General features: G+C 31.1%; 1 protein-coding gene and 3 pseudogenes across 3 annotated transcripts; all 4 read right to left on the reverse strand.

Annotated features, from left to right (window-relative positions):
* Window positions 1–1832: 1832 nt before the first annotated feature.
* Window positions 1833–3115, reverse strand: LOC111307560 (berberine bridge enzyme-like 8 pseudogene; annotated as a pseudogene).
* A 1582-nt stretch (window positions 3116–4697) lies between these two features.
* LOC111307561 (putative linoleate 9S-lipoxygenase 5) lies at window positions 4698–5547 on the reverse strand. The gene is made up of 3 exons (XM_089751998.1): window positions 5332–5547; window positions 4924–5054; window positions 4698–4788 (listed from the first exon to the last, which is right to left on the reverse strand). Exons 1-3 carry the CDS (start codon window positions 5545–5547, stop codon window positions 4698–4700), a joined length of 438 nt encoding a protein of 145 aa, XP_089608124.1.
* A 392-nt stretch (window positions 5548–5939) lies between these two features.
* Window positions 5940–7799, reverse strand: LOC111307635 (berberine bridge enzyme-like 8 pseudogene; annotated as a pseudogene). Its single transcript, XR_016332015.1, has one exon. The product of XR_016332015.1 is annotated as a berberine bridge enzyme-like 8 pseudogene (transcript).
* Window positions 7800–18510: 10711 nt separating this feature from the next.
* On the reverse strand, window positions 18511–20328 carry LOC111307636 (berberine bridge enzyme-like 8 pseudogene; annotated as a pseudogene). The gene has a single exon (XR_016332014.1). The product of XR_016332014.1 is annotated as a berberine bridge enzyme-like 8 pseudogene (transcript).
* Window positions 20329–21928: the final 1600 nt, after the last annotated feature.

The following is a 21928-nucleotide window of genomic DNA, read 5'->3' on the forward strand; positions in this document are numbered from 1 at the left end:
GTCACCAAGCTGTCATAATGTCTAGATCCGGAGATCTATCACTAGACATTGACTTGAAGGAGTCGCCACCAATCTTTTTTATCTATGTGCGATTGGTTATCTAAAGAATCTATCCTTTCAGGGAATACCTAAGTTTAAGGGTCCTTACAAGAATAGGTTTGGGTCTACTAACCAGAATAAGGTTCGGGAGTTCGGTTACGTGTGAAGAAGGTTATAGCACTCTCACAACACTTATCGAAAGATGGTACCAACTTAATTTTGTATTATCTAATAAGCCTTAAAAATTTACCAAGTAATTAATAATAAAAAATTATTCTCAATTGATTTTAATACTTTTAGCAAAAAATTAAAAAAATTCTCTCACCTTAAGAATATTCAAGAAAACTACTGTTTCACTTGCAGAGACTCCATCGTCGGATTATTTAATATTAAAAAAATCAAGAAAATAAAAAGGAAAGAGAAAAAGACGATTGCTTTTGTGTAGAAAAAATTGATACTTTCAACTTTTTCTCAAAATTTTTTTTGAAATTTTAATTTCGAGGAAAATTGATACTTTCAACTTTTCCACAAAAATTCATTTTTGAAAACTTATTTTTAAGAAAAATTGATATTTTCAACTTTTTCCCAAAAATATTTTTTGGAAAGCTTATTTTCAAGGAAAATTGATACTTTCAACTTTTTCTCAAAATATTTCTTAGAAAGCTTATTTTCAAAGAAAATTGATACTTTCAACTTTTCCTCAAAAATATATTTTTTTTAATTTTATCTAAAGAAAATAAAATAAAAAAATAAAATAAAATAAAAAATTAAACAATTCTAATAATAATAAATAAATGAAAAAAAAACCTAGGAACGGCTCGGCTTGAGGGCTCGGCTTGGTTCGGCTTGAGAAAGAAAAGACAGCTTAGAGATGCGACTCGGGGTGTCGGCTCGACTAGGGAAATGGCTCAGAGACATGGGTCACACGCGGGTCGAAAGCAGGTTGACGCTCGGGTCGGGTCACCGACTTCAAAACGCGAGGATCCTCTGAGCATAGTGACGCCAAAACGACGTCGTTTTCACTGGGTATAAAAGGCTAATTCCTCTGTTTTTTCAACAGAACCCTCCTTCCCTCTCTCTCTTCCCTTCCTCTTCTCTCCTTTCTCTCTAAAACCCAAAGAACTCCGGTTGAATCTCGTCAGATTCTGGAAATTTTCGTCGAAATCTGAGTTTTTTCGCCAAAAGTTCGTCGAAAAATTGATCGATTTTTGAAAATTCTTGTCGAAAACTGAGCAGCTAGCTGAAAAAATCACTGAAAAATTTAACATTCGTCAGAAAATTCGACTGGAATTTGAAAATTTTTAAAAACTTTTCAGAAAAAAAATCGTAAAAAATTCTCCAAAAATTCTCCACTGATTCTTAGAGCTGTTCTTATGCACCAAAACCCTTTTTTAGCTTTTAAATCTTCTCTGTGTCTACCTTTTTTCTTGCAGCCCGTATCTCTTTTTTTCTGTGTTTCAGTCTTTTGATTTGTGGATCTATTTATTGGGATTGATCAGAAGAGTTTCTGATCAATCCCTATTCCCTTTTGGATTTAAGATTCAATCTTTGAATCTAATCTAGATTCTGATTGAATCCCACATTCACGGTAGAACTCAAATTTTTATCCTAATCCAACTTCAATCGAGTAAAGAAAAGAAGAAAAGAAAAAAATAAAATAAATAAAAAATAAAAAGATAATAATAAGGATAATATATTGATTAATAGATAAATAATAATAATAATAATAGATAAATAATAATATATATAAATAGATAAATAATAATAATAATAAAAAATAAAATAAAAATATATTAATAAATAGTAATAATAAATAAATAAATAATAAATACATAAAATACAAAATAAAGTAAAATATAATAAAAAAATAAAAATATAAGAAATATAAAAATACAAAATAAAGTGAGCCTACCTATTTGGATCAGATCCAATTGATTCGAGCTGAATCAAATTGAGTGTTTACAAAATTATGACATCTAATAAAAAGATTATATATTATCTGTCACTATGCATCCCTATTTTCTTGAATGTTGATAGGGAAGAATTCGTGTGCGTTGTTCATTTCTAAGGAAATTACTAGGATCAGCCTCAGTCTTAATCTTCACTAATCTATCGACATTACCCTTAAAATACTTGATCCCATAATCTCTTCTTTCGGAGTATAGGCCTTTTCCATTGTAGCTGGCACCCAAATCAAGATCTCTGTAGTTGAGATATGCTTGCCTTGGGTTCTTGGACACGAAAGGAGTCATGTAATCGTAGAGTTTCCTTGTCAAATCTATATAATGATTTGCTGCTTCAATCCCAGATTCATTCCAATTTGTTAGATACTGAATCTTCCATAGATTTCCAGCTCTATGCGGGAATGGAATTTCTGTTTTTGGAATTTCAGTCATCTTTCCACCATAAGGATTGAAGAACATTCTTGGCACTTCCAGTTCGATCATTCTTTTCCAAATCCGCTCCAAACCAGGTTTTGGAATTGGTTCTTTCACGTAATCTGATTTCTTCTTCAGAAAAACCAATGTTTGAGGTGTTCGATCCAGCAAAATATTGATTACTGTCTCCATTGGAACTTCGGGCCAACAAAGGATGGATTGAGTCCAGCTGGTTTCGATGCAATCAGATTTACTTAAACCCAACTTAGGAAATCTCTCATTCATGATGTTGAGGAGGCTCTTAGAATCTCCTATATACGAGGAAATGAATGAAGCCCTTAGTTTCTTTTCACCATTACTTTGACTGCTGCTATTTACAACATCCAAGGCAAGTCTGATGAAGAGCTCTTCAGGGAGCTTATTTGCAACATGCTGCCATTGGTCCACACTATCTGTCGCACTTTCTTCCAGGGCTTTTTCAACCTTAAAAACAGTGACTTTTTCTGGAACACGAACCACCTTAATTTTGTATGCAAGAATGACACCGAAGCTCATTCCTCCACCTCGGATGGCCCAGAAAAGATCTTTCACCCATAGATTTTGTATCATGAAGTCTGCCTTAGCATCAACAAAAAGTGCATCGATTATGTTATCAGCAGAAACGCCAAATTTTCTCATCATCTTACCATAACGCCAACTGTGGGGCAAGCACCAGCTCAGAAGCCATGTATTTTGCTCTTCTCAGCCGTTCTGTAAAAAAGTTCACCAAGAGTTGCTCCTGTTTAACCAATATATGTAAGATCTATTAAATTTAGGACAGCATTACTTGCACTCAACTATTACATTAACTAGTGTTGAGGATCCAGTTTCGCCCAATCTGTTATAATAAATTAAAGTGATATATGCGGTTAACATAAAATAAGAAAACTATGCATATTTGTCTTTGGGAAACAAGTTTGCTAGAGAACACATGAAGCAACGTTATGCTTCAAACAGTGCAAGGAAAAATCCTTGATATCATGTGTACTTTGCCTAAATTAAGTTAAAGGGGAAAAAGTAAGAATGAAAGTCATCATCAACCACCAACACCTATTGGTTGGAGTGGCTAAGGAGCTCGGTTCCTTTTAAGTAAAGTTTTAGTTTCGAGTCTTGTGAATGGAGAAGATAAGTGTTGGGAGAGCTTGCCCCCTTATGGGGTCTGACTCGGCTCAACTTCCAACTACTTGGAGTCCAAAGTAGTTACTAGACACTGGGAGGTTCCAAACAAAAAAAAATCATCATCAACCGATTTTCAAGATTACTTTTAATTCTAAACTTATGTAATGTAAAATGACAATATTTTAATGTAAATGTAATGTTACTTACCAAGATTAGTAAAAAAAACAGACAATTTTACTACCCATGTTATCATAATATCAGTTTAAAACATCTAATCACACAACCTAAACTCAAATCATAAGCAATGGAAATTGTAAATATGTAAAGAACAAAAGCAAAAGGTAAAGGGAAGAGAGAAGTTTCCATTGCACTATCTGTTTTCATAGGCTAAATAAGTACATTTGGTAGTGGAAATTGAGAAATTCTGAAATGGAAAGAAGCAAATCATGAAATGAGCAACATATCCTTGAAATAAAGTGCAGAGCTTTTTTATTGACAGACCTTGATAGAGGCAGAGCGCTGGCTCCACAATAACAAATACCACCAAAACCACATCTCATGAACAAAGCTAGAAACTTTTGCATGCACTACAGCATAAAGGATAAAGAACACTAAGCTTCCAGATAAGAAACACAAAGATATGGAAAGAATTATACTGACCTGCATCCTTTAATGTGCATGCATCAAGTAACCATAAAAGTTTTTGATGTGGTAAAAAAGATTGTGGAGGCCTTATTGAATAAGTTAGTGAATATTTCAAGTCAGATTCCAAAAGGCTAGACAGACCAACTAACCCTGTTATTCACCAAATGTTGAATTATACATTTCTCTACTGATAAAAGACTATCCACATGACCAACAAAAGATTGTGGAGGCCTTGTTGAATTAGTTTTTGTCAACTCGATTTTGAATGAATTTGGGAGAAAACTGTTAATGTGCACAGATATTGGAGTTGGAACAGCTGAGAAATAGTTTTGAGGAGAACTTTCTGAAAGTTCTTGTAAATGGTAGTTTTTTGGAATGACAACATTTATAAAATTTAATGAATTAGTAATAACAGAGTAATATTTGATAAAGTTAGTAGAAAGAGTAATAATCCCTGACCCATTTTTCAATTGCAAATCAAATCTCTAATCCATCAGCACCATATGGATAGTCTTTTATCAGTAGGCGAAGACCATTTGGTGAATTCTTATAATCAACTGCAACTCCTCTGAATTCAGAAAATGGAAGAATGTCATTTCGATAAAACAATAACTAAATGCATTAAAAAATACTCTGAATTTAGATTTGAATCTAATCTATTATCATTTTTGAACCATGAATTTGTCAATACAGCAGGATTTACCTTTTCTTGAGATGTTTGGGAAGTGCCTGGTCAAGCAAATTCCAATCCTTATATATTATTGACGACATTTCCATGGCATATTTTGCAGGGAAAACTATTAACTCAAGGATTCCACCTCCATTAATCAGAATCTACCGAGCGAATGCATTTATGTTCATTGTGTCACGGAAGTGAGGTTGGAGAAGCTTATGAATTGGATGAACCACACTTAGCTGCCTGTTTGTTGCAATCACAAATGGCTCAATTGTTGTATGCATGTTCAACCTGTGATCAAATTAAAAGCGTATGCATAAACCCCCTTTCAGTTTGAAGCAAACCAATGTATAATTGCAATTGAAATTTAAGCTTTCTTGGCAAATATCCATACCAATGGTTTATGAGTTAATGAACACCAAAGTCATTTACAACCATGTAAGCTTTAGCCAGCTGCCATATGGAACCTTCAACTCCATGTTCTGCTGTTGTGTACACCTTACTAACAGCCCCATATTGATCCCCATCTGGATGTGGTAAACTCAATTCAATGGCTAATGGTTTCAAAGTCCCATCATTCCTCAAAAGTAAGACAATCCTAGACACATAAGTATTTGTAGAAGTAGAGTTTATCCTCCTGAGGTATAGCATAAATGTATTAAGATGATTCAATATGAACAACCTGTTGCTCCTTAGTGCCTTTTCAACCAAATTCTTTTCAAGTTAAAAAAATTCACGAAACACTAATTTATATACTGTACTTTTGAATGAAATTGAGAAATATACAAAACATTACATCTTCTATAGTGAGACCCTCAAAGTTACGTTCTACATGTTCTTTTGTGAGAGCACTATTTTGATTACCATATACTTTAGCATCTAGCTTGCTCGTTGGAGGAAATTCCTGCAATTGAGATCAAGTGGAGCAAAGGAAAGAAAAGTTGAATTATGAGATAAATTTTAATGTTTTTCTATTTGTTTTCCTTGGATCTACTGCCTTGACAAACAATAGGAAAAATGAAAATTCAAAATGGTGCTCAAACTTACTTCAAGAAGACGAATGATGATAGGGTCTACTATCTGCTCCAACTATATTATAAGGCATCACGGCCATGGAATAAATACTAATAGTAATGAAATACATGACATCTAATAAAAAAATTGTATATTAGCTGCCACTATGCATCCCTATTTTCTTGAATCTTGATGAAGAATTGGGATGCTCTGTTCATTTCTAAAGAAATTACTAGGATCAACCTCAGTCTTAATCTTCACTAATCTATCGAAATTACTCTTAAAATACTTGATCCCATAATCTCTTCTTTCAGAGTATAGACCTTTTCCATTGTAGCTGGCACCCAAATCAAGATCTCTGTAGTTGAGATATGCTTGCCTTGGGTTCTTGGACACGAAAGGAGTCATGTAATCGTAGAGTTTCCTTGTCAAATCTATATAATGATTTGCTGCTTCAATCCCAGATTCATTCCAATTTGTTAGATACTGAATCTTCCATAGATTTCCAGCTCTGTGCGGGAATGGAATTTCTGCTGTTGGAATTTCAGCCATCTTTCCACCATAAGGATTGAAGAACATTCTTGGCACTTCCAGTTCGATCATTCTCTTCCAAATCCGCTCCAAACCGGGTTTTGGAATTGGTTCTTTCACATAATCTGATTTCCTCTTCAGAAAAACCAATGTTTGAGGAGTTCGATCCAGCAAAATATTGATTTCTGTCTCCATTGGAATTTCGGCCCAAAAAAGGATGGATTGAATCCAGCTGGTTTCAATGCAATCAGATTTACTTAAACCCAACCTAGGAAATCTCTCATTCATGATGTTAAGGAGGCTCTCAGAATCTCCAAGAAACAAGCAAATGAATGAAGCCCTTACTGTCTTTTTACCATTACTTTGACTGCTGCTATTTACAACATCCAAGGCAAGTCTGATGAAGAGCTCTTCAGGGAGCTTATTTGCAACATGTTGCCATTGGTCCACAATATCTGTCGCATTTTCTTCCAGGGTTTTTTCAACCTTAAAAACAGTGACTTTTTTTGGAACACGAACCACCTTTATTTTATATGCAAGAATGACACCGAAGCTCGCTCCTCCTCCGCCTCGAATGGCCCAGAAAAGATCTTCACCCATAGATTTTCTATCATGAAGTCTGCCATTAGCATCAATAAAAAGTGCATCGATTATGTTATCAGCAGAAACACCATATTTTCTCATCATATTACCATAGCCGGCTCCACTGAGGTGACCACCAACGCCAACTGTGGGGCAAACACCAGCTGGGAAGCCATGTATTTTACTCTTCTCAGCAATTCTGTAAAAAAGTTCACCAAGAGTTGCTCCTGTCTGAACCCAAGCAGTCTCATTTCCTATATCGACACCAATGGATCGAAGATTGAACATGTCAAGGACAAAGAATGGAACACTAGATACATAAGACAAGCCCTCGTAGTCATGGCCTCCACTTCGAATTTTCATCTGAAGGTCATGCTTTCTAGCACAAACAATGGCTGCTTGGATATGGGATTGATGCAAAGCAGTGAGAATAAGGAATGGTTTTGGGGTCGAGGTCTCATTGAATCGAAGGTTCCTAATGTAAGATTCCAAAACAGATGAATATAAGGAGGATTGAGAAGTATAGATTGCTGAAGAAATAGGATAGGAAGGGTGAGAATTGTCTACAAGACATCGAAGAAAAGTTTCCTGATCACCTAAATCTAACGTTGGCCTCCATAAAACAGATAGGAGAACCGTAGAAAGCATTGTAACAACAACCACTGCCCTCAAAATTCCCATATGAAATCATGAAAATTGTTTACAACCTTCCATTCTGATGGAGTTCATAGCATTCCCACTTCCTCCTATTTTCTTCATACATCTTTTTAAACGTCTCAAAATGATTTTTTTAACACTTAATAATCTTATTTTTTATATTTTAATTAATAAAAGTATACAAAAAATTTAAAATTTAAAATATCAAATACACAAAAATCAATTTTTTATCTTAATCTGCGTGACAGCTATTGATGGTCTGTCTATATATATTTAATAAAGAACATAAATTATTGGCCTTTGATTTGAAAAAATAAACTTTTTTTTTTTTTTTTGAAAAAATAAACTCTTTTATTTTTTAAAGTTTGTATGGTGGACCATGCTCAAAGTTTAACGTCGAACTACAATTAAAAGATTGCTCCCTATTGTGGCAAGATATTTCAATTTCCAACCACAAGACTATTTTTTTATTTTTTTGGTAAAAAATTTTTTAAATAAATAAATTATTTAATTTTTAAAATCAAAATAAAATATTTAATATTTAATAATTTAAAATAAATAATTATAAATAATATATTTAAAATAATTTTAATAAATAATTATCGACAGAACAATAATTCACTGAATATTAATAGTGATGTGTCAGTGCAGGTTGCTGGTGATTTATTAATTATTATTCAGGAATTGATGCCTCTTCCTCAGCCACCCACGTGTTCAAGTGCTAGCAGATTTTTTTCTTCTTTTTGTCTCGTGCGGCCAAACAATTAAAAAATATAAAATAAATAAGATGTTTTTAAAATAAATTTTTAGTCACCTTTGAATTCTTATATTTAAATTTACTTATTGAAAATGACGTTATGCATATAAATTTTTTTAAAAATATTAAAAAATTATATAATTAAAAATAAAAACAAAATTCGATAAATCGAGTAAGTTCAATTTATCCATTATCATTATTAAAATTGGAGGTGTTTTATTGATAAAATTGAATTTAAATTAAGTTTGATTGATACTCAAAAGAGGAAGTCAAACAAGAAGTTGAATGAGAAGAGAATATGCATATTAGTATTGATAAGCTTGGTTACTGATATAATATTATATAAAATAATTTTGGAGCGACCATGACCTCTCTCTAACCCTTGGCTCCATCCGCACTTCAAAACCTTACAAAAGCGTTAAATAATTTTATATTAATATTTTAAAAATATATTTAAAAATTTTATTTAAAAATTTTTATTAATAAAATATATTTTAAATCCATTTAGTTTGAATTTAAAAATTTTACTAAAGATGTATAAAAAAAATTAGATTTTAAAAATTAAATGTTTATTTTAAGATTTGAACTTGGTTTCATCTTTATTTGGATATATAACTTTTTAATTTGGTAAGTTTAGATCAAAACTTTTAGACACTTGTTAAGAAACTTGTTATCCAATAAATCACATGTAAGATCTATTAAAGTTAGGACAGTATTGTAAATATAGGTGTTTTTATTAAAACTTTTACAATTTATTTAGTATTGATCAAATTTTGTTTATTAATATCATTTTAATTTTTCATATATATTTTTATTCTTGTTTTACATATTGTTCATCTACTTATAAAATTATATCTATATATTTTCATCAATTTAGTTTTCATTTCATTGTTGTAATGTGGAAACGATATGAAATTTACATAAAAATTCTTCTTTAAGTTTTGTCCTATATACATGAAAACAAGTATTTCATTTAAATTCATTTTTATACATTAATTATGTAATTTTTTAAATTAATCTTACAAGTAAAATTAAAAAATTGTCACATTATCTCATTTTTTTATTAATTAATTTTTTATTTTTTAATTTATACACTAAAAGATATGTTTTATCTTATTAATTTTATTTTTAACATTTAATTTCTTGTATCATTTTTGCTTGACATTTATTACCAAAATTGAAGTTTAATTATTAAGAACTCACATTTCTTAGTGATTAATTAATTTGTAATGAGATAAAATTTCCTAATAATCACATCTTAAAATTTTCATTATAACATTAAATGCTTCCTATAGTTAAGTCCTAAAGTTTATCCTTTTTTCATACATTTTTTAGGAGGTGAAGGGACAAAAAAATTAGTTTGAGTTAAATGCTTTATTTGATGTCTTTATATTTGACACATTGTAACATATAATTATTATATATTATTAGAGAATCAGATGATATCATCTTATTAATAAAATGAATTAAATGACGATAATTCATTAATGAATAAGTTTATTAAAAAATTTAATTTTTTATATATTTATTTTAAAAGTTAATATTTATTTATTTATTAATGAGGTGATATCTTTTAATTTATCGATAATATATAAAATTTATATACTAATAATATATCAAATATAAATTTTTATTATTTTATTATTAAACCAACTAACTTCAACTTACCTGCCTCAAAATATTGATGAATGTGAGATTGATTGAGGAGACACAATATATAAAACATTTAATTTTTATACACTTGAAATTTATACTTATAAACTAAAAATACAATGAATCGAACAACTTAAGGTCCATAGAAGAGTTAAGACCTCTTATTCAACAACGAATACAAAATACCATTGCTTAATATAGAAAAAAATTGATGACGAATTGGAGTTGGACAATACCAGACCACAACAGCTAGCTTCTTCAATTTACCCTCCTGCAGTTGACACGAATTTGTCCTTTCTTCCCAGTCAATGACTTAATGTTTCCCATCTTAATCATAGACTTTGCAAAATCATCCCAAAAAGCTTCAGGGTTCATGCTGTAAGTCTTTACAAGTTTATCAGTTGAGCCACCATTGAAAAGTGCTTGATCTGAGGTGAGTAGTCCCCTTTGTTTCACCAAGTTTTTGAAGTATGCAGTGTCAAAGCGTAGGGTTATGGGTACAAGGATGAAGTAAGAAGAAAGAACCATCTGGCGCATTCTACAGGAACCATCAAACAAATAAAACAAAAGCAGTCAATAACTGATTTCAGATCATAGTCGAGACATTTAACAGTATTTCACAACATCCAGGTATGCAAATATTGTAGTGTTGCATATAATCCAAGCTTCCTGTAGCAAAAATGAATATGCATATACATATGTAATATCTTTGTAACTAAAATATTTAACTTCATGTCCATTTAGATGTGCATTAAGCATTTAACAGTCTTAACTTCTTCATTGTATGTGCATTGTATGTGCATGTGCATTATACATATGCATATGTATGTAGGTCTGCAAATCACTGGCAATGTTCCGGAGTCATATCAAAAGAAGAATTTATAGGGGATCCTTTTCTACTTGACAGAACTTACCTCTTTGAGTTTGCTGGAATCATACATACGTGTGAAACATGTTAATGTGTGCCTGATTGGTGGTTTTATGAATGTATTTGACATATATATTTGTTGAAGATATAATATAATTACTTTGGAACCCATTAGGAAGGGCAAGAGAGGGTGGGGAGAGAGTGTGGATCACTGTATGTAACCTAACATCATCCGAGTCCCACAAAGTTTAAACCCTTCGAATCAGGATGGTAGTAGTGGAAGTTTCTCTCTGGAACATGAGCATCTCTCCAAATGTTGTGATGACTGTGTGAAACAGGAATAAAATGTGATTTAGCCACAGGTTTAGGGACTTAAAAGTGAAAAATCTTTTGCATATCCATGTTTACAGCGTTAAACAATATAATGAAATGAAAGGGTAAAAGACAACTCACTTGGACCAAGTTGGATCAGGCAAATATATTCTTGAATCTGGGAAAAATAGTTTCTGGAACTCAGCAAAGAGACGACATGCACTGGTTCCAGAGAGAGCCTGAATTCCAGCAAACCTCCCTTCTTTTATAATATCTGAATCCTCTCCATATACCAATTTTGCACTCTCCTCAACAAATTTCGAGCTAACTGCAGTAGATGTTGACTCCTTGCCAAAGCATCTCAGAAGATTAGAGTGGAAGATATTTGGAGTTAGAAGATGTATAAAGACAATGAACTCATCTGGTAAGCAAAGAGTCTATACAAATTTAGGATTAAGAACATGTTAATTTACCAAATAATAAATCAGCAAGAACATTTCAAAAGGACAGGTAAGAGGATTACTTCTATAAATATAAGATTTTAAAAACCAAAGGTTAAGAAATTCAGGATATTATCTAACAAAAGCACTGAAATTTTCAAACACTTAATGAACTCAATCAAAAAGTAAAAAATAATAATATAAAAAAGTTATACCCAAAATCTCATTGCAAATTCAGCTTTCAACATATGCATCAGATATTGCACTCGAGGACATTCAACAAATTTCAATTCATTACAGAGATGCCAATTAAAAATGAGCATCAATATCTGATAGGAAAGAACTAAAATTTTATATTAAGTTCTAATTAACTTGCTGTCTTATGCAAATCAAATGAATGATTAAAAAGGACCAACTATAGAATTAAATCAAATATCAAATAAAAAAAGGGGAAAAATTAGAACTATAATGAAAATGAAACTCACAAGAAATTGGTATCCCTAACGCATTGAAGAACAATGGGTTTCCCTTCATCATCCCTGTAAGCTCCCTGAAAACTTTAAGAGTTATTCTTATTACTATTATTTCCTATAATGCCCAAAGAGGAACAAGCAATTGTGATAGAAAAAAAAAAAAAAAACCACTCCAAGATTAATCTTGTAAGGACAAGGGTCAACAAGAAAAGCTTTGATGATAGCATTGTGTTGGGCCTGAAGTAGTAAACACAATAACACATAAATAATATATCGTAATAAACCTATAGTAATAAATAATAATTAATAATCAATAACATAAAAAAAATAAAGCATATTAAGATTTACGTGTAAAACCCTTTAGTGTAGAGAAAAAATCACGGACTACCAGAAAAATCTCCACTATTAAATAATGGATATATAAAGTTATTATCTAGCTAAAACTAGAGCTAATCAACAATTAGAGAGAGAATTGAAGAAATCTTACCAAATAGGTGACTCAACAAATACACCTTAGATTTGTTCATAGAGAAATTCAAACCCAATTTTCACTGCTCAAAATATAGAACTCTGAATCATAAACCTGCTGACAAAATTTTAGCTTAATTAGACTACGGATCAACTTCTGTTTAACCAACCCTCCCTTCTCTTTTTTTTTTTCTATTTTTCTCTGCTTTTTTTCTTTCTCTTCTTGGTTTGTGACACAATCTTAAAACAACCATATTTTTTTTATTAAGTAGCTAGGGCTCTATGTAAAAAGAAAGACCAAGGCCCATGGCCTTTGATGGGTCAAAAACCAATTACATGGGGCTGGACCCCATTTTCCTAATAATCTCCCCTTCTAGCCTGGTTAGGAGGAGATTTATCACCATAACAGTTTCATTTGAAACTTACCTTGGCCAAGGAACTCATTTTGGCCAAGTTACTACAAAGTTCAAGCTTTTCCCTGAGAAGTATCTTAGTCAACATATTTGCTACATTCTCAGTATAGACTTCTTCAATAACATCTGCTGTTTCTCAATCACTGAACATAACTAATGATATCTAATATCAATGTGCTTCGTTCTAGCATGGTACATTGCATTCTTACTCAAATCTAAAACACTCTGGCTATCATAAAATACCACATACTCTTTCTGATTCAATTTTAATTCAAAAAGAAAAATGTTTCATCCAAAGCATTTCTTTACTGCTTCGGTTACTGCAACATACTCAGCCTCTGTAGTTGACAAACTAACACACTTCTACAACTTAGACTGCCAAAACACAGCTTTTCCTATAAAAGTGAACAAATACCATAAAATAGATTTTTTACCATTAAGATCACTTGTCATGTCAGCATCAGTAAACCGTTCTAGAATTGATTGTGAAACTCCATAACTCAAACACATTTTTGATGTGCCCCTCAAATATTTTAAAATCTATTTCACTTCTTCCCAGTGAATCTTTACCTGATTAGAAAGAAATCTGCTCACTATACCAACTGTATGAACAATATTAGGCCATGTACAAACCATAAGATACATTAAAGAATTGACTGTAAAAAAATAAAGAATACTAGACATAACTAGTTGTTCTTCCTTAGACACCGAATAAGATTTTTTATTCAGATAAAAATGGTTGACAAATGGATTGCTAACTGATTTAGCATGTTGCATGTTGAATCTACAAAGTACTCGTTCAACATACTTTTCTTATGACAATCACAGCTTTCTAGCTCTCTTACCTCGAATAATGTCTATATCAAGAATTTACTTTGCTTAAGAGAATAATGAAGTTACCATCATAGAATTTTCTGACATAATCACAAGGATCCGCTGTCGTTCTTTTATAGCTGTGACTTACCATAAAAGAATTAAATTTCTTGTATCACTGTCGCAGAGCTTGTTTTAAGCCATATAAGCTTTTTTTCAATTTGCAAACTAAGTGCTCTTTCCTTTTAACATCAAAACCTCAGACTAATTCATATAAATATCCCCCTGTAAGTTACCATGCAAGAATACAGTTTTAACATCAAGTTGCTCAAGCTCAAGATTCAAACTAGTTGCTAATTTCAATACCATTTGAATGGAACTCATCTTCACAACTAGAGCAAAGATCTTATCAAAATCGATACCTGATTTCTGAGAAAAACTTTCATCACTAATTGAGCTTTGTACCTCACTAGTTTATCACCATCTTTTTTAAACTTGAACACCCATTTATTTTTCAATGACCTCCTCCATTTCAAAAGTTTAACAAAATCATAAGTGTCATTTTTTTACAATGACTCCATCTTTTTTTTTATTATTTTTAATCAGTGCGCTCTATCTGGAGTAGTCTGTATATCTTGAAAGCTCTCTGACTCTCCTTTACTGGTAACTAAAATAAAATCTGAACTTGAATATCTGATAGATAGCTTGTACTCTCTAGTAAATCTTCTAGGGTAAAACTCTACACCACCTGATGCTGAAGGTATCTTCCTTTGCTCAACACTCTAAGGTAGAGAAGATTGCTCCCCCTACTCAAATTGATTACATCTAGCTCATCACTAAATGTGACTGACTCATTCATATCTTTAAGTTTTGTTTCTTGCTTATATCCACCATTGTGGCTCTTTCCTGTAGAACCCCTATTGGTGTTAAAACATCACACTCAATAGTAACTTATGTAGTCTTCTCATTTTTTTCAAGGTCTGTTATGGTTTTTTTTTTTCATGAAAGATCACATTTCTACTTCTAACTATCTTTTTTTTCATTAAATCCTATACTTTGTAGCCAAATTTCTCATCATCATATTTCATAAACACACACTATATGGCTTTACTATCAAGCTTTAACCTCATTCTTTTCGGTACATACATGAATATTTTATACCAAAAAACTTTCAAGTGAGAGTATGAAGCATATTTTCATATTCATACTCTTTCTAAAATGTCAAAGTCTAAATAAATTGATGGTGATCTGTTAAGCAAATAACAAGCTATATTAACTGCTTCACCTCAAAATAGTTTTGTAATTTTGTCATCCTCAACATGCATATGACTTTTTCCATAATGATGCAGTTTATCCTTTCAGCTACACCATTATGCTATGGTGTTTCAGGTTCTGTCATCTTATGTTTGATCCCATGATTTGAATAATACTTTTCAAAGTCTTTGGATGTGTATTTTTCATCATTATCAGTCTAAATATATTTCAAGGGTAATCCTGTCATCTTTTTCATCATGATATGAAAATTTTAAAAATACTGCAATACTTAGCTTTTTTTTTTTAACATATACACCTAAGTCTTACTTGAAACATTATCAATAAAAGTAACACAATACTTGCTACCATATAATGACTCTACCTTAATGGGATCACATATATCAAAATAAATCAATTCCAATTTATTTTTTTTTTGAAAATTTTTTTGAAAAAAAACTCTACAATGCTTACCAAATAAATAATGATCATATGAATCGAAAAACATACCTTTGATCAAGGAAATGAGAGGTTGTTTTGTCAAAACCTGTAAGTTTTTCTCATTCATGTATGTCAACCTCTTGTGCCATAAGTTTGTTGAAGCATCATCCTTAATGACATTTATCTGATTGTTGTTCAATTACATCCATATCTTATACATTGTGCAGCATAATTTTTTCCTTGTAACTACTATAGATCTTTTGAGAGGCTTTCACTGCCCATTTTTTTTATCAACTCTCATATCCTTTCTTATCAAAGACATTAATAGCAAGCAAGTTCATTATTATATCTAAAATACGTCTAACATCCCTCAAAGTCAACTGCAGCCTATACTAGTTTGTATAACAATATCACCAATCTTAACAATCTGTGACACATTCTTATTTCTCATCTTGGTGCAACAAAAGTCTCTTGCTTTGTAAGTTATAAACAACTCTTTTTGAGAAATACAATGATATGCCGCTCCTGTATCAACCATTCACCTAATGTCGGGATCACTAATATGATTACAATCATTATGTGTACAAATCAAAATAATTAAATCACTATCTGAATTCACTGTTGCAATATTGCCATCATCTAAACTCTTACCTTTTTCATCTTTTTGATCTTGCTTCAACATTTTACAATATCATTTTATATGACCTGCTTTACCACAATGAAATACTTCACTTTTTCTCTGGACTTAGATCTATGTTTAGACTTACTATAGCTTTTTGAGTTCTGACCTCTGTCGATGTTTCTATCTCTATTCTCTGTGACCAAAGTTTGATTCTCAGGGTCTACATCTTTTCGCCTTGCTTTTTCATTAAGCTTACTGTCCTTTATCATTTTCAATGTTACCTTGTAATTAGGAGCTGAATTAAGAACAATCACAACTAAAGTATTCCAGCTTTTCTGGCAATGAACCCAAAAGAAATAACGCTTTTATTTTATCATCTATCTTAAGCTCTATAGTAGTCATCCGATTAAATATACCTTGAAAATCACTTAAGTATTCTGTAATAGATCGTTCATCCATTTACTGTAAAATTATAAGCTTTTTAACAAGCATAACTTTATTTAAACCTATTTTTCTCTCATACAATGTTGTCAATTTTTTTCAAACAATGTAAGCATCTGCCTCTTGCATTACATAATGGAATATGCTAATATCAACCCATTTTCTTATTATAGCCAGTATTTTTTTATATAATTTCTTTCAGTTTTTATCTTTTATATTTGCTGGGTTTAGTCGAATCACCAAATATCTGTTCATATAAATCTTTGCAGTATAAATGATCTTTCATCATAGGTTTCTAAATTGAATAATTTGATGCTGTCAATTTTATCATGAAACTTGTATCACCTTTCATGATATCAAATAGAATTTACTTCTATCTTGGGCTGCTTTTGTATTTTTGTCTCAAAATAATCCTTGCTCTGATACCATTTGTCAAGCCTAAAATAATAAACACAACAACATAGAAGCAATATATCACAATAAACCCATAGTAATAGACACCAATCAACAATCAGTAATCATTAATGCAGAAAAAATAAAACACACCAAAATTTATTTGAAAAATCTTTTAGTGTAGAGAAAAAAATCACGAACCACAAAAAAATCTTGTTGGAGAGATAAACTATACTTGGAGCCCATAGGAGCACACCAGAGAGCTCATACATACATATTGGACACCATTTGAACCTAAAAGCTTAAGCTATTAGATTCCTAGGTCCTTCATGTATATATAGGACATCTTATTCAGATTTTTTAATGATGTTGGATTCTTTATTCACATGTGAACCATATCCCAACAATTTTCTCCATTCACTAGTGAATTTTGATCAAGTTCCACCTCAGCTCTCCTGAGTAAGTCTTATCAACACTTCCTTTGAGTCAGACAACCTCACATCTCTACTGCGCTTTTAGGCTAGGCTACAGCATTCAACCTTGTCACATAGGTTGTCTCACTGCTCCCTTAAACTTACACTCCAAGTTGACTTAACACATTGCCCACTTAGGTGTTTCGTTTCTGCATATTATTATATACTCATTGCATCCAAGTCGAATATTTAATATTGGTATTCGAATACATGGAGTTGATAGATGCGGCCAACCTTTGATCTATCAACAATCTCCCCCTAGCAACATTACTGGGACTCGAACTTGTGACTTTTCGAACCCGTCGTAATCTTAGCTTTGATATCATTTGTTGGGGAGATTAATTACACTTGGAGTCGTAAGAACATACCAAAGAGTACATACATATATGTTGGACATCACTTCAACCTAAAAGCTTAAGTTATTAAGTTCTTCGATCTTTCATGTATATATAAAATATCTCATTTAAATTTTTTAATAATATAAAATTTTTTACTCAGATATGAATCATATTCCAATACATTGATGGGTCCTTAGTATCTGGAGTGACATGGTCCCACCGTGACCGTGAAGTGGCTCTGGCCCTGGTGGAAGTTGATATTCCTCTTCTCAGATATCTCCACATAATCGTCACCAAGAAATGCGAAAAGCTGCCGCTGCTTTGGTTCTGTTGTGTTCAGGTAACTCATAGTTGAGTCTATAAATACGAAGAAGATGGAAGCCTGGGAAAAAGGAAAATCAACGGTGTTTTTCTTCATCTTCCATGGTTTTATGTTTTGTTCAAAAAGATGGGAGTTTTGACTTGGTTTTTCAGTGGGCTTTTTCTGTTTTGTTCGTTGGTTTTTTTTCTTTTACTTTTGTTTTTCCCGCTGTAGCCAACAGAATTGCAAGAAATATGTTGAGATTTGAGAAAACAAATGGGCCATGGTTAAATGACCTGATTATGGCCTTCTTTTATTAGTAATTTATTACACATCCAATATTATAGGCAATATAACCTTCACCATCATAAAATAAATAATAATAGTAATGAAATTCATGACATCAAATAAAAGATTATATATTATCTGTCACTATGCATCCCTATTTTCTTGAATCTTGATAGGGAAAAATTGGGATGCTTTGTTCATTTCTAAAGAAATTACTAGGATCAACCTCAGTCTTAATCTTTACTAATCTATCGAAATTACCATTAAAATACTTGACTCCGTAATCTCTTCTTTCAGAGTATAGGCCTTTCCCATTGTAGCTGGCACCCAAATCAAGATCTCTGTAGTTGAGATATGCTCGCCTTGGGTTCTTGGACACGAAAGGAGTCATGTAATCGTAGAGTTTCCTTATCAAATCTATATAATGATTTGCTGCTTCAATCCCAGATTCATTCCAATTTGTTATATACTGTATCTTCCATAGATTTCCAGCTCTGTGCGGGAATGGGATTTCTGTTGTTGGAATTTCAGCCATCTTTCCACCATAAGGATTGAATAACATTCTTGGCACTTCCAGTTCGATCATTCTCTTCCAAATCCGCTCCAAACCAGGTTTTGGAATTGGTTCCTTCACATAGTCTGATTTCCTCTTCAGAAAAACCAATGTTTGTGGACTTCGATCCAGCAAAATATTGATTTCTGTCTCGATTGGAATTTCGGCCCAAAAAAGGACGGATTGAAGCCAGCTGGCTTCAATGCAATCAGATTTACTTAAACCCAACTTAGGAAATCTCTCATTCATGATGTAAAGGAGGCTCTCAGAATCTCCAAGAAACAAGGAAATGAATGAAGCCCTTACTGTCTTTTCACCATTGCTCTGACTGCTGCTATTTACAACATCCAAGGCAAGTCTGATGAAGAGCTCCTCAGGTAGCTTATTTGCAACATGTTGCCATTGGTCCACAATATCTGTCGCATTCTCTTCCAGGGTTTTTCCAACTTTGAACACTGTGACTTTTTCTGGAACACGAACCAGCTTAATTTTATATGCAAGAATGACACCGAAGCTCGCTCCTCCTCCACCTCGAATGGCCCAGAAAAGATCTTCACCCATAGATTTTCTATCAAGAAGTCTGCCATTAGCATCAATTAAAAGTGCATCGATTATGTTATCAGCAGAAAGGCCATATTTTCTCATCATATTACCATAGCCAGCTCCACTGAGGTGACCACCAACGCCAACTGTGGGGCAAACACCAGCTGGGAAGCCATGTATTTTGCTCTTCTCAGCAATTCTGTAAAATAGTTCACCAAGAGTTGCTCCTGTCTGAACCCAAGCAGTCTCATTTCCTATATCGACATCAATGGATCGAAGATTGAACATGTCAAGGAGGAAGAATGGAACACTAGATACATAAGATAAGCCCTCGTAATCATGGCCTCCACTTCGAATTTTGATCTGGAGGTCATGCTTTCTAGCACAAACAATGGCTGCTTGGATATGGGATTGATGCAAAGCAGTGAGAATAAGGAATGGTTTTGGGGTCCAGGTCTCATTGAATCGAAGGTTCCTAATGTAAGATTCCAAAACAGATGAATATGACGAGAATTGAGGAATATAGATTGCTGAAGAAATAGGATAGGAAGGGTGAGAATCGTCTACAAGACATTGAAGAAAAGTTTCCTGATCACCTAAATCTTCCTGATCACCTAAATCAAACGTTGCCCTCCATAAAACAGATAGGAGAACCATAGAAAGCATAGTAACAGCAAGCACCGCCCTCAAAATTGCCATATGAAATCATGAAAATTGTTTATAATCTTCGATTCTAATGGAGCTCATTCCATTTTTGGGTCGATCACTGGTTTCTTATACTCGCTCCTATTTTCTTTATAAATCTTTTTAGATGTCACAAAATGATTTTTTTTTGACACTTAATAATCTTATTTTTTTATTTTAATTAATAAAAGTATATAAAAAATTTAAAATTTAAAATATTAAATACACAGTCTATTTTTATCCTAATATGCGTGACAACATTGGTGTTCTGTTTATATATATCTAATAAAAAACATAAATTATTGGCCTTTGATTTGAAAGAATAAATCTTTTTTATTTTTTCTCTAAAAAATAAACTTTTTTATTTTTTAAAGTTGAAATGGTGGACCATGGCTAACAGATTAAACGTCGTACGACTATAAAAAGATTGCTTCCTATTGCGATAAGGTATTTTAATTTCCAACCACAAAATTGTTGTTGAATGGACAAGACAATAATTCACCGAATATTAATAATGATCTGTCAGTGTTAGGTTGCTGGCGCTTTGTTATCCATAAATTTGATACAATAGCTTAAAAATTATATACGTATTTAAAAGAAAATTGTTTCGGATTAATTTATGTTGATATGAATTTTAATATAATATAATTCGTATTATATATACAGTAATTTATTTAAACATTTAATGTAATATGAATAAAATGTTTAATTTAATTTAATTATATTAATATATATTTAATATGTTTAATGCATTTAACATATTTTTTATATTTATTTTAATTTAATATAAATATATAAAAATTATTTTAATTTTTAATTTTTTAATTATGATATTTAATTAATTATTTAATTTCATATAAAAATTAATTTAAATATTTAATTATGATACTCATTTAATTATTATTATAAAATTATTTTTTATATTAATAATAAAGATACAATATAAATATTAATATTAGTCTTATATATTATTATTTTTTAATTTTTAATAGTTTATTATTTAAAATTTGATACTAAAAATTAATATAGCCATGTAATATAAATTAAAATTAAAAAATATATATTAAATATACATTAAATGAATATTAAATATTTTATTTTTTAATATGTAAGTATTTTTTATATTATTAATATGCTAAATTCATTAAGTATTAAATGATGAATAATTTATAGTTATTAATTTTTTTAATCATGTTGTTATATATATTTGTATTAATTATTTTTATTCATATATATATATTCATGTTAATCATATTTATTTATATATATATTATTCATATTTATTTATATCATATTTAAATAAATTAATTGTATATATGTTCATATTTTATATAATATATATATATTAAATGTGTTGTATTAGTATTTAAAATTTAAACATTATTTATAATTCATGTTATATTTATATTTTAATAATTTATATCATTATATATATATCAAATACGACATTAAAAATACGAATTATATATCTACAAGAAATTGACTTATATTACTCATCCACCCACGTCTTCACGTGCTAGCAGATTTTTTTTTTCTTTTTGTCTCATGAGGCAAAATAATTAAAAAAAATATAAAAATAAATAAGATCCTTTTTATTTTAAATTTGGGTTATTTTAAATTTCTAACTCTATATTTATTTGATTGAAAATGAAGTTATGTAAATAATTTTTTTTTAAATTAACAATAAAATAACATAAAATTTTAAAAATGAACAAAATTTAAT

The sequence above is a fragment of the Durio zibethinus genome, chromosome 22 (genome assembly GCF_047325235.1).
Source record: "Durio zibethinus cultivar Kanyao isolate XHJ-2024 chromosome 22, ASM4732523v1, whole genome shotgun sequence".
Classification (NCBI taxonomy): domain Eukaryota; kingdom Viridiplantae; phylum Streptophyta; class Magnoliopsida; order Malvales; family Malvaceae; genus Durio; species Durio zibethinus.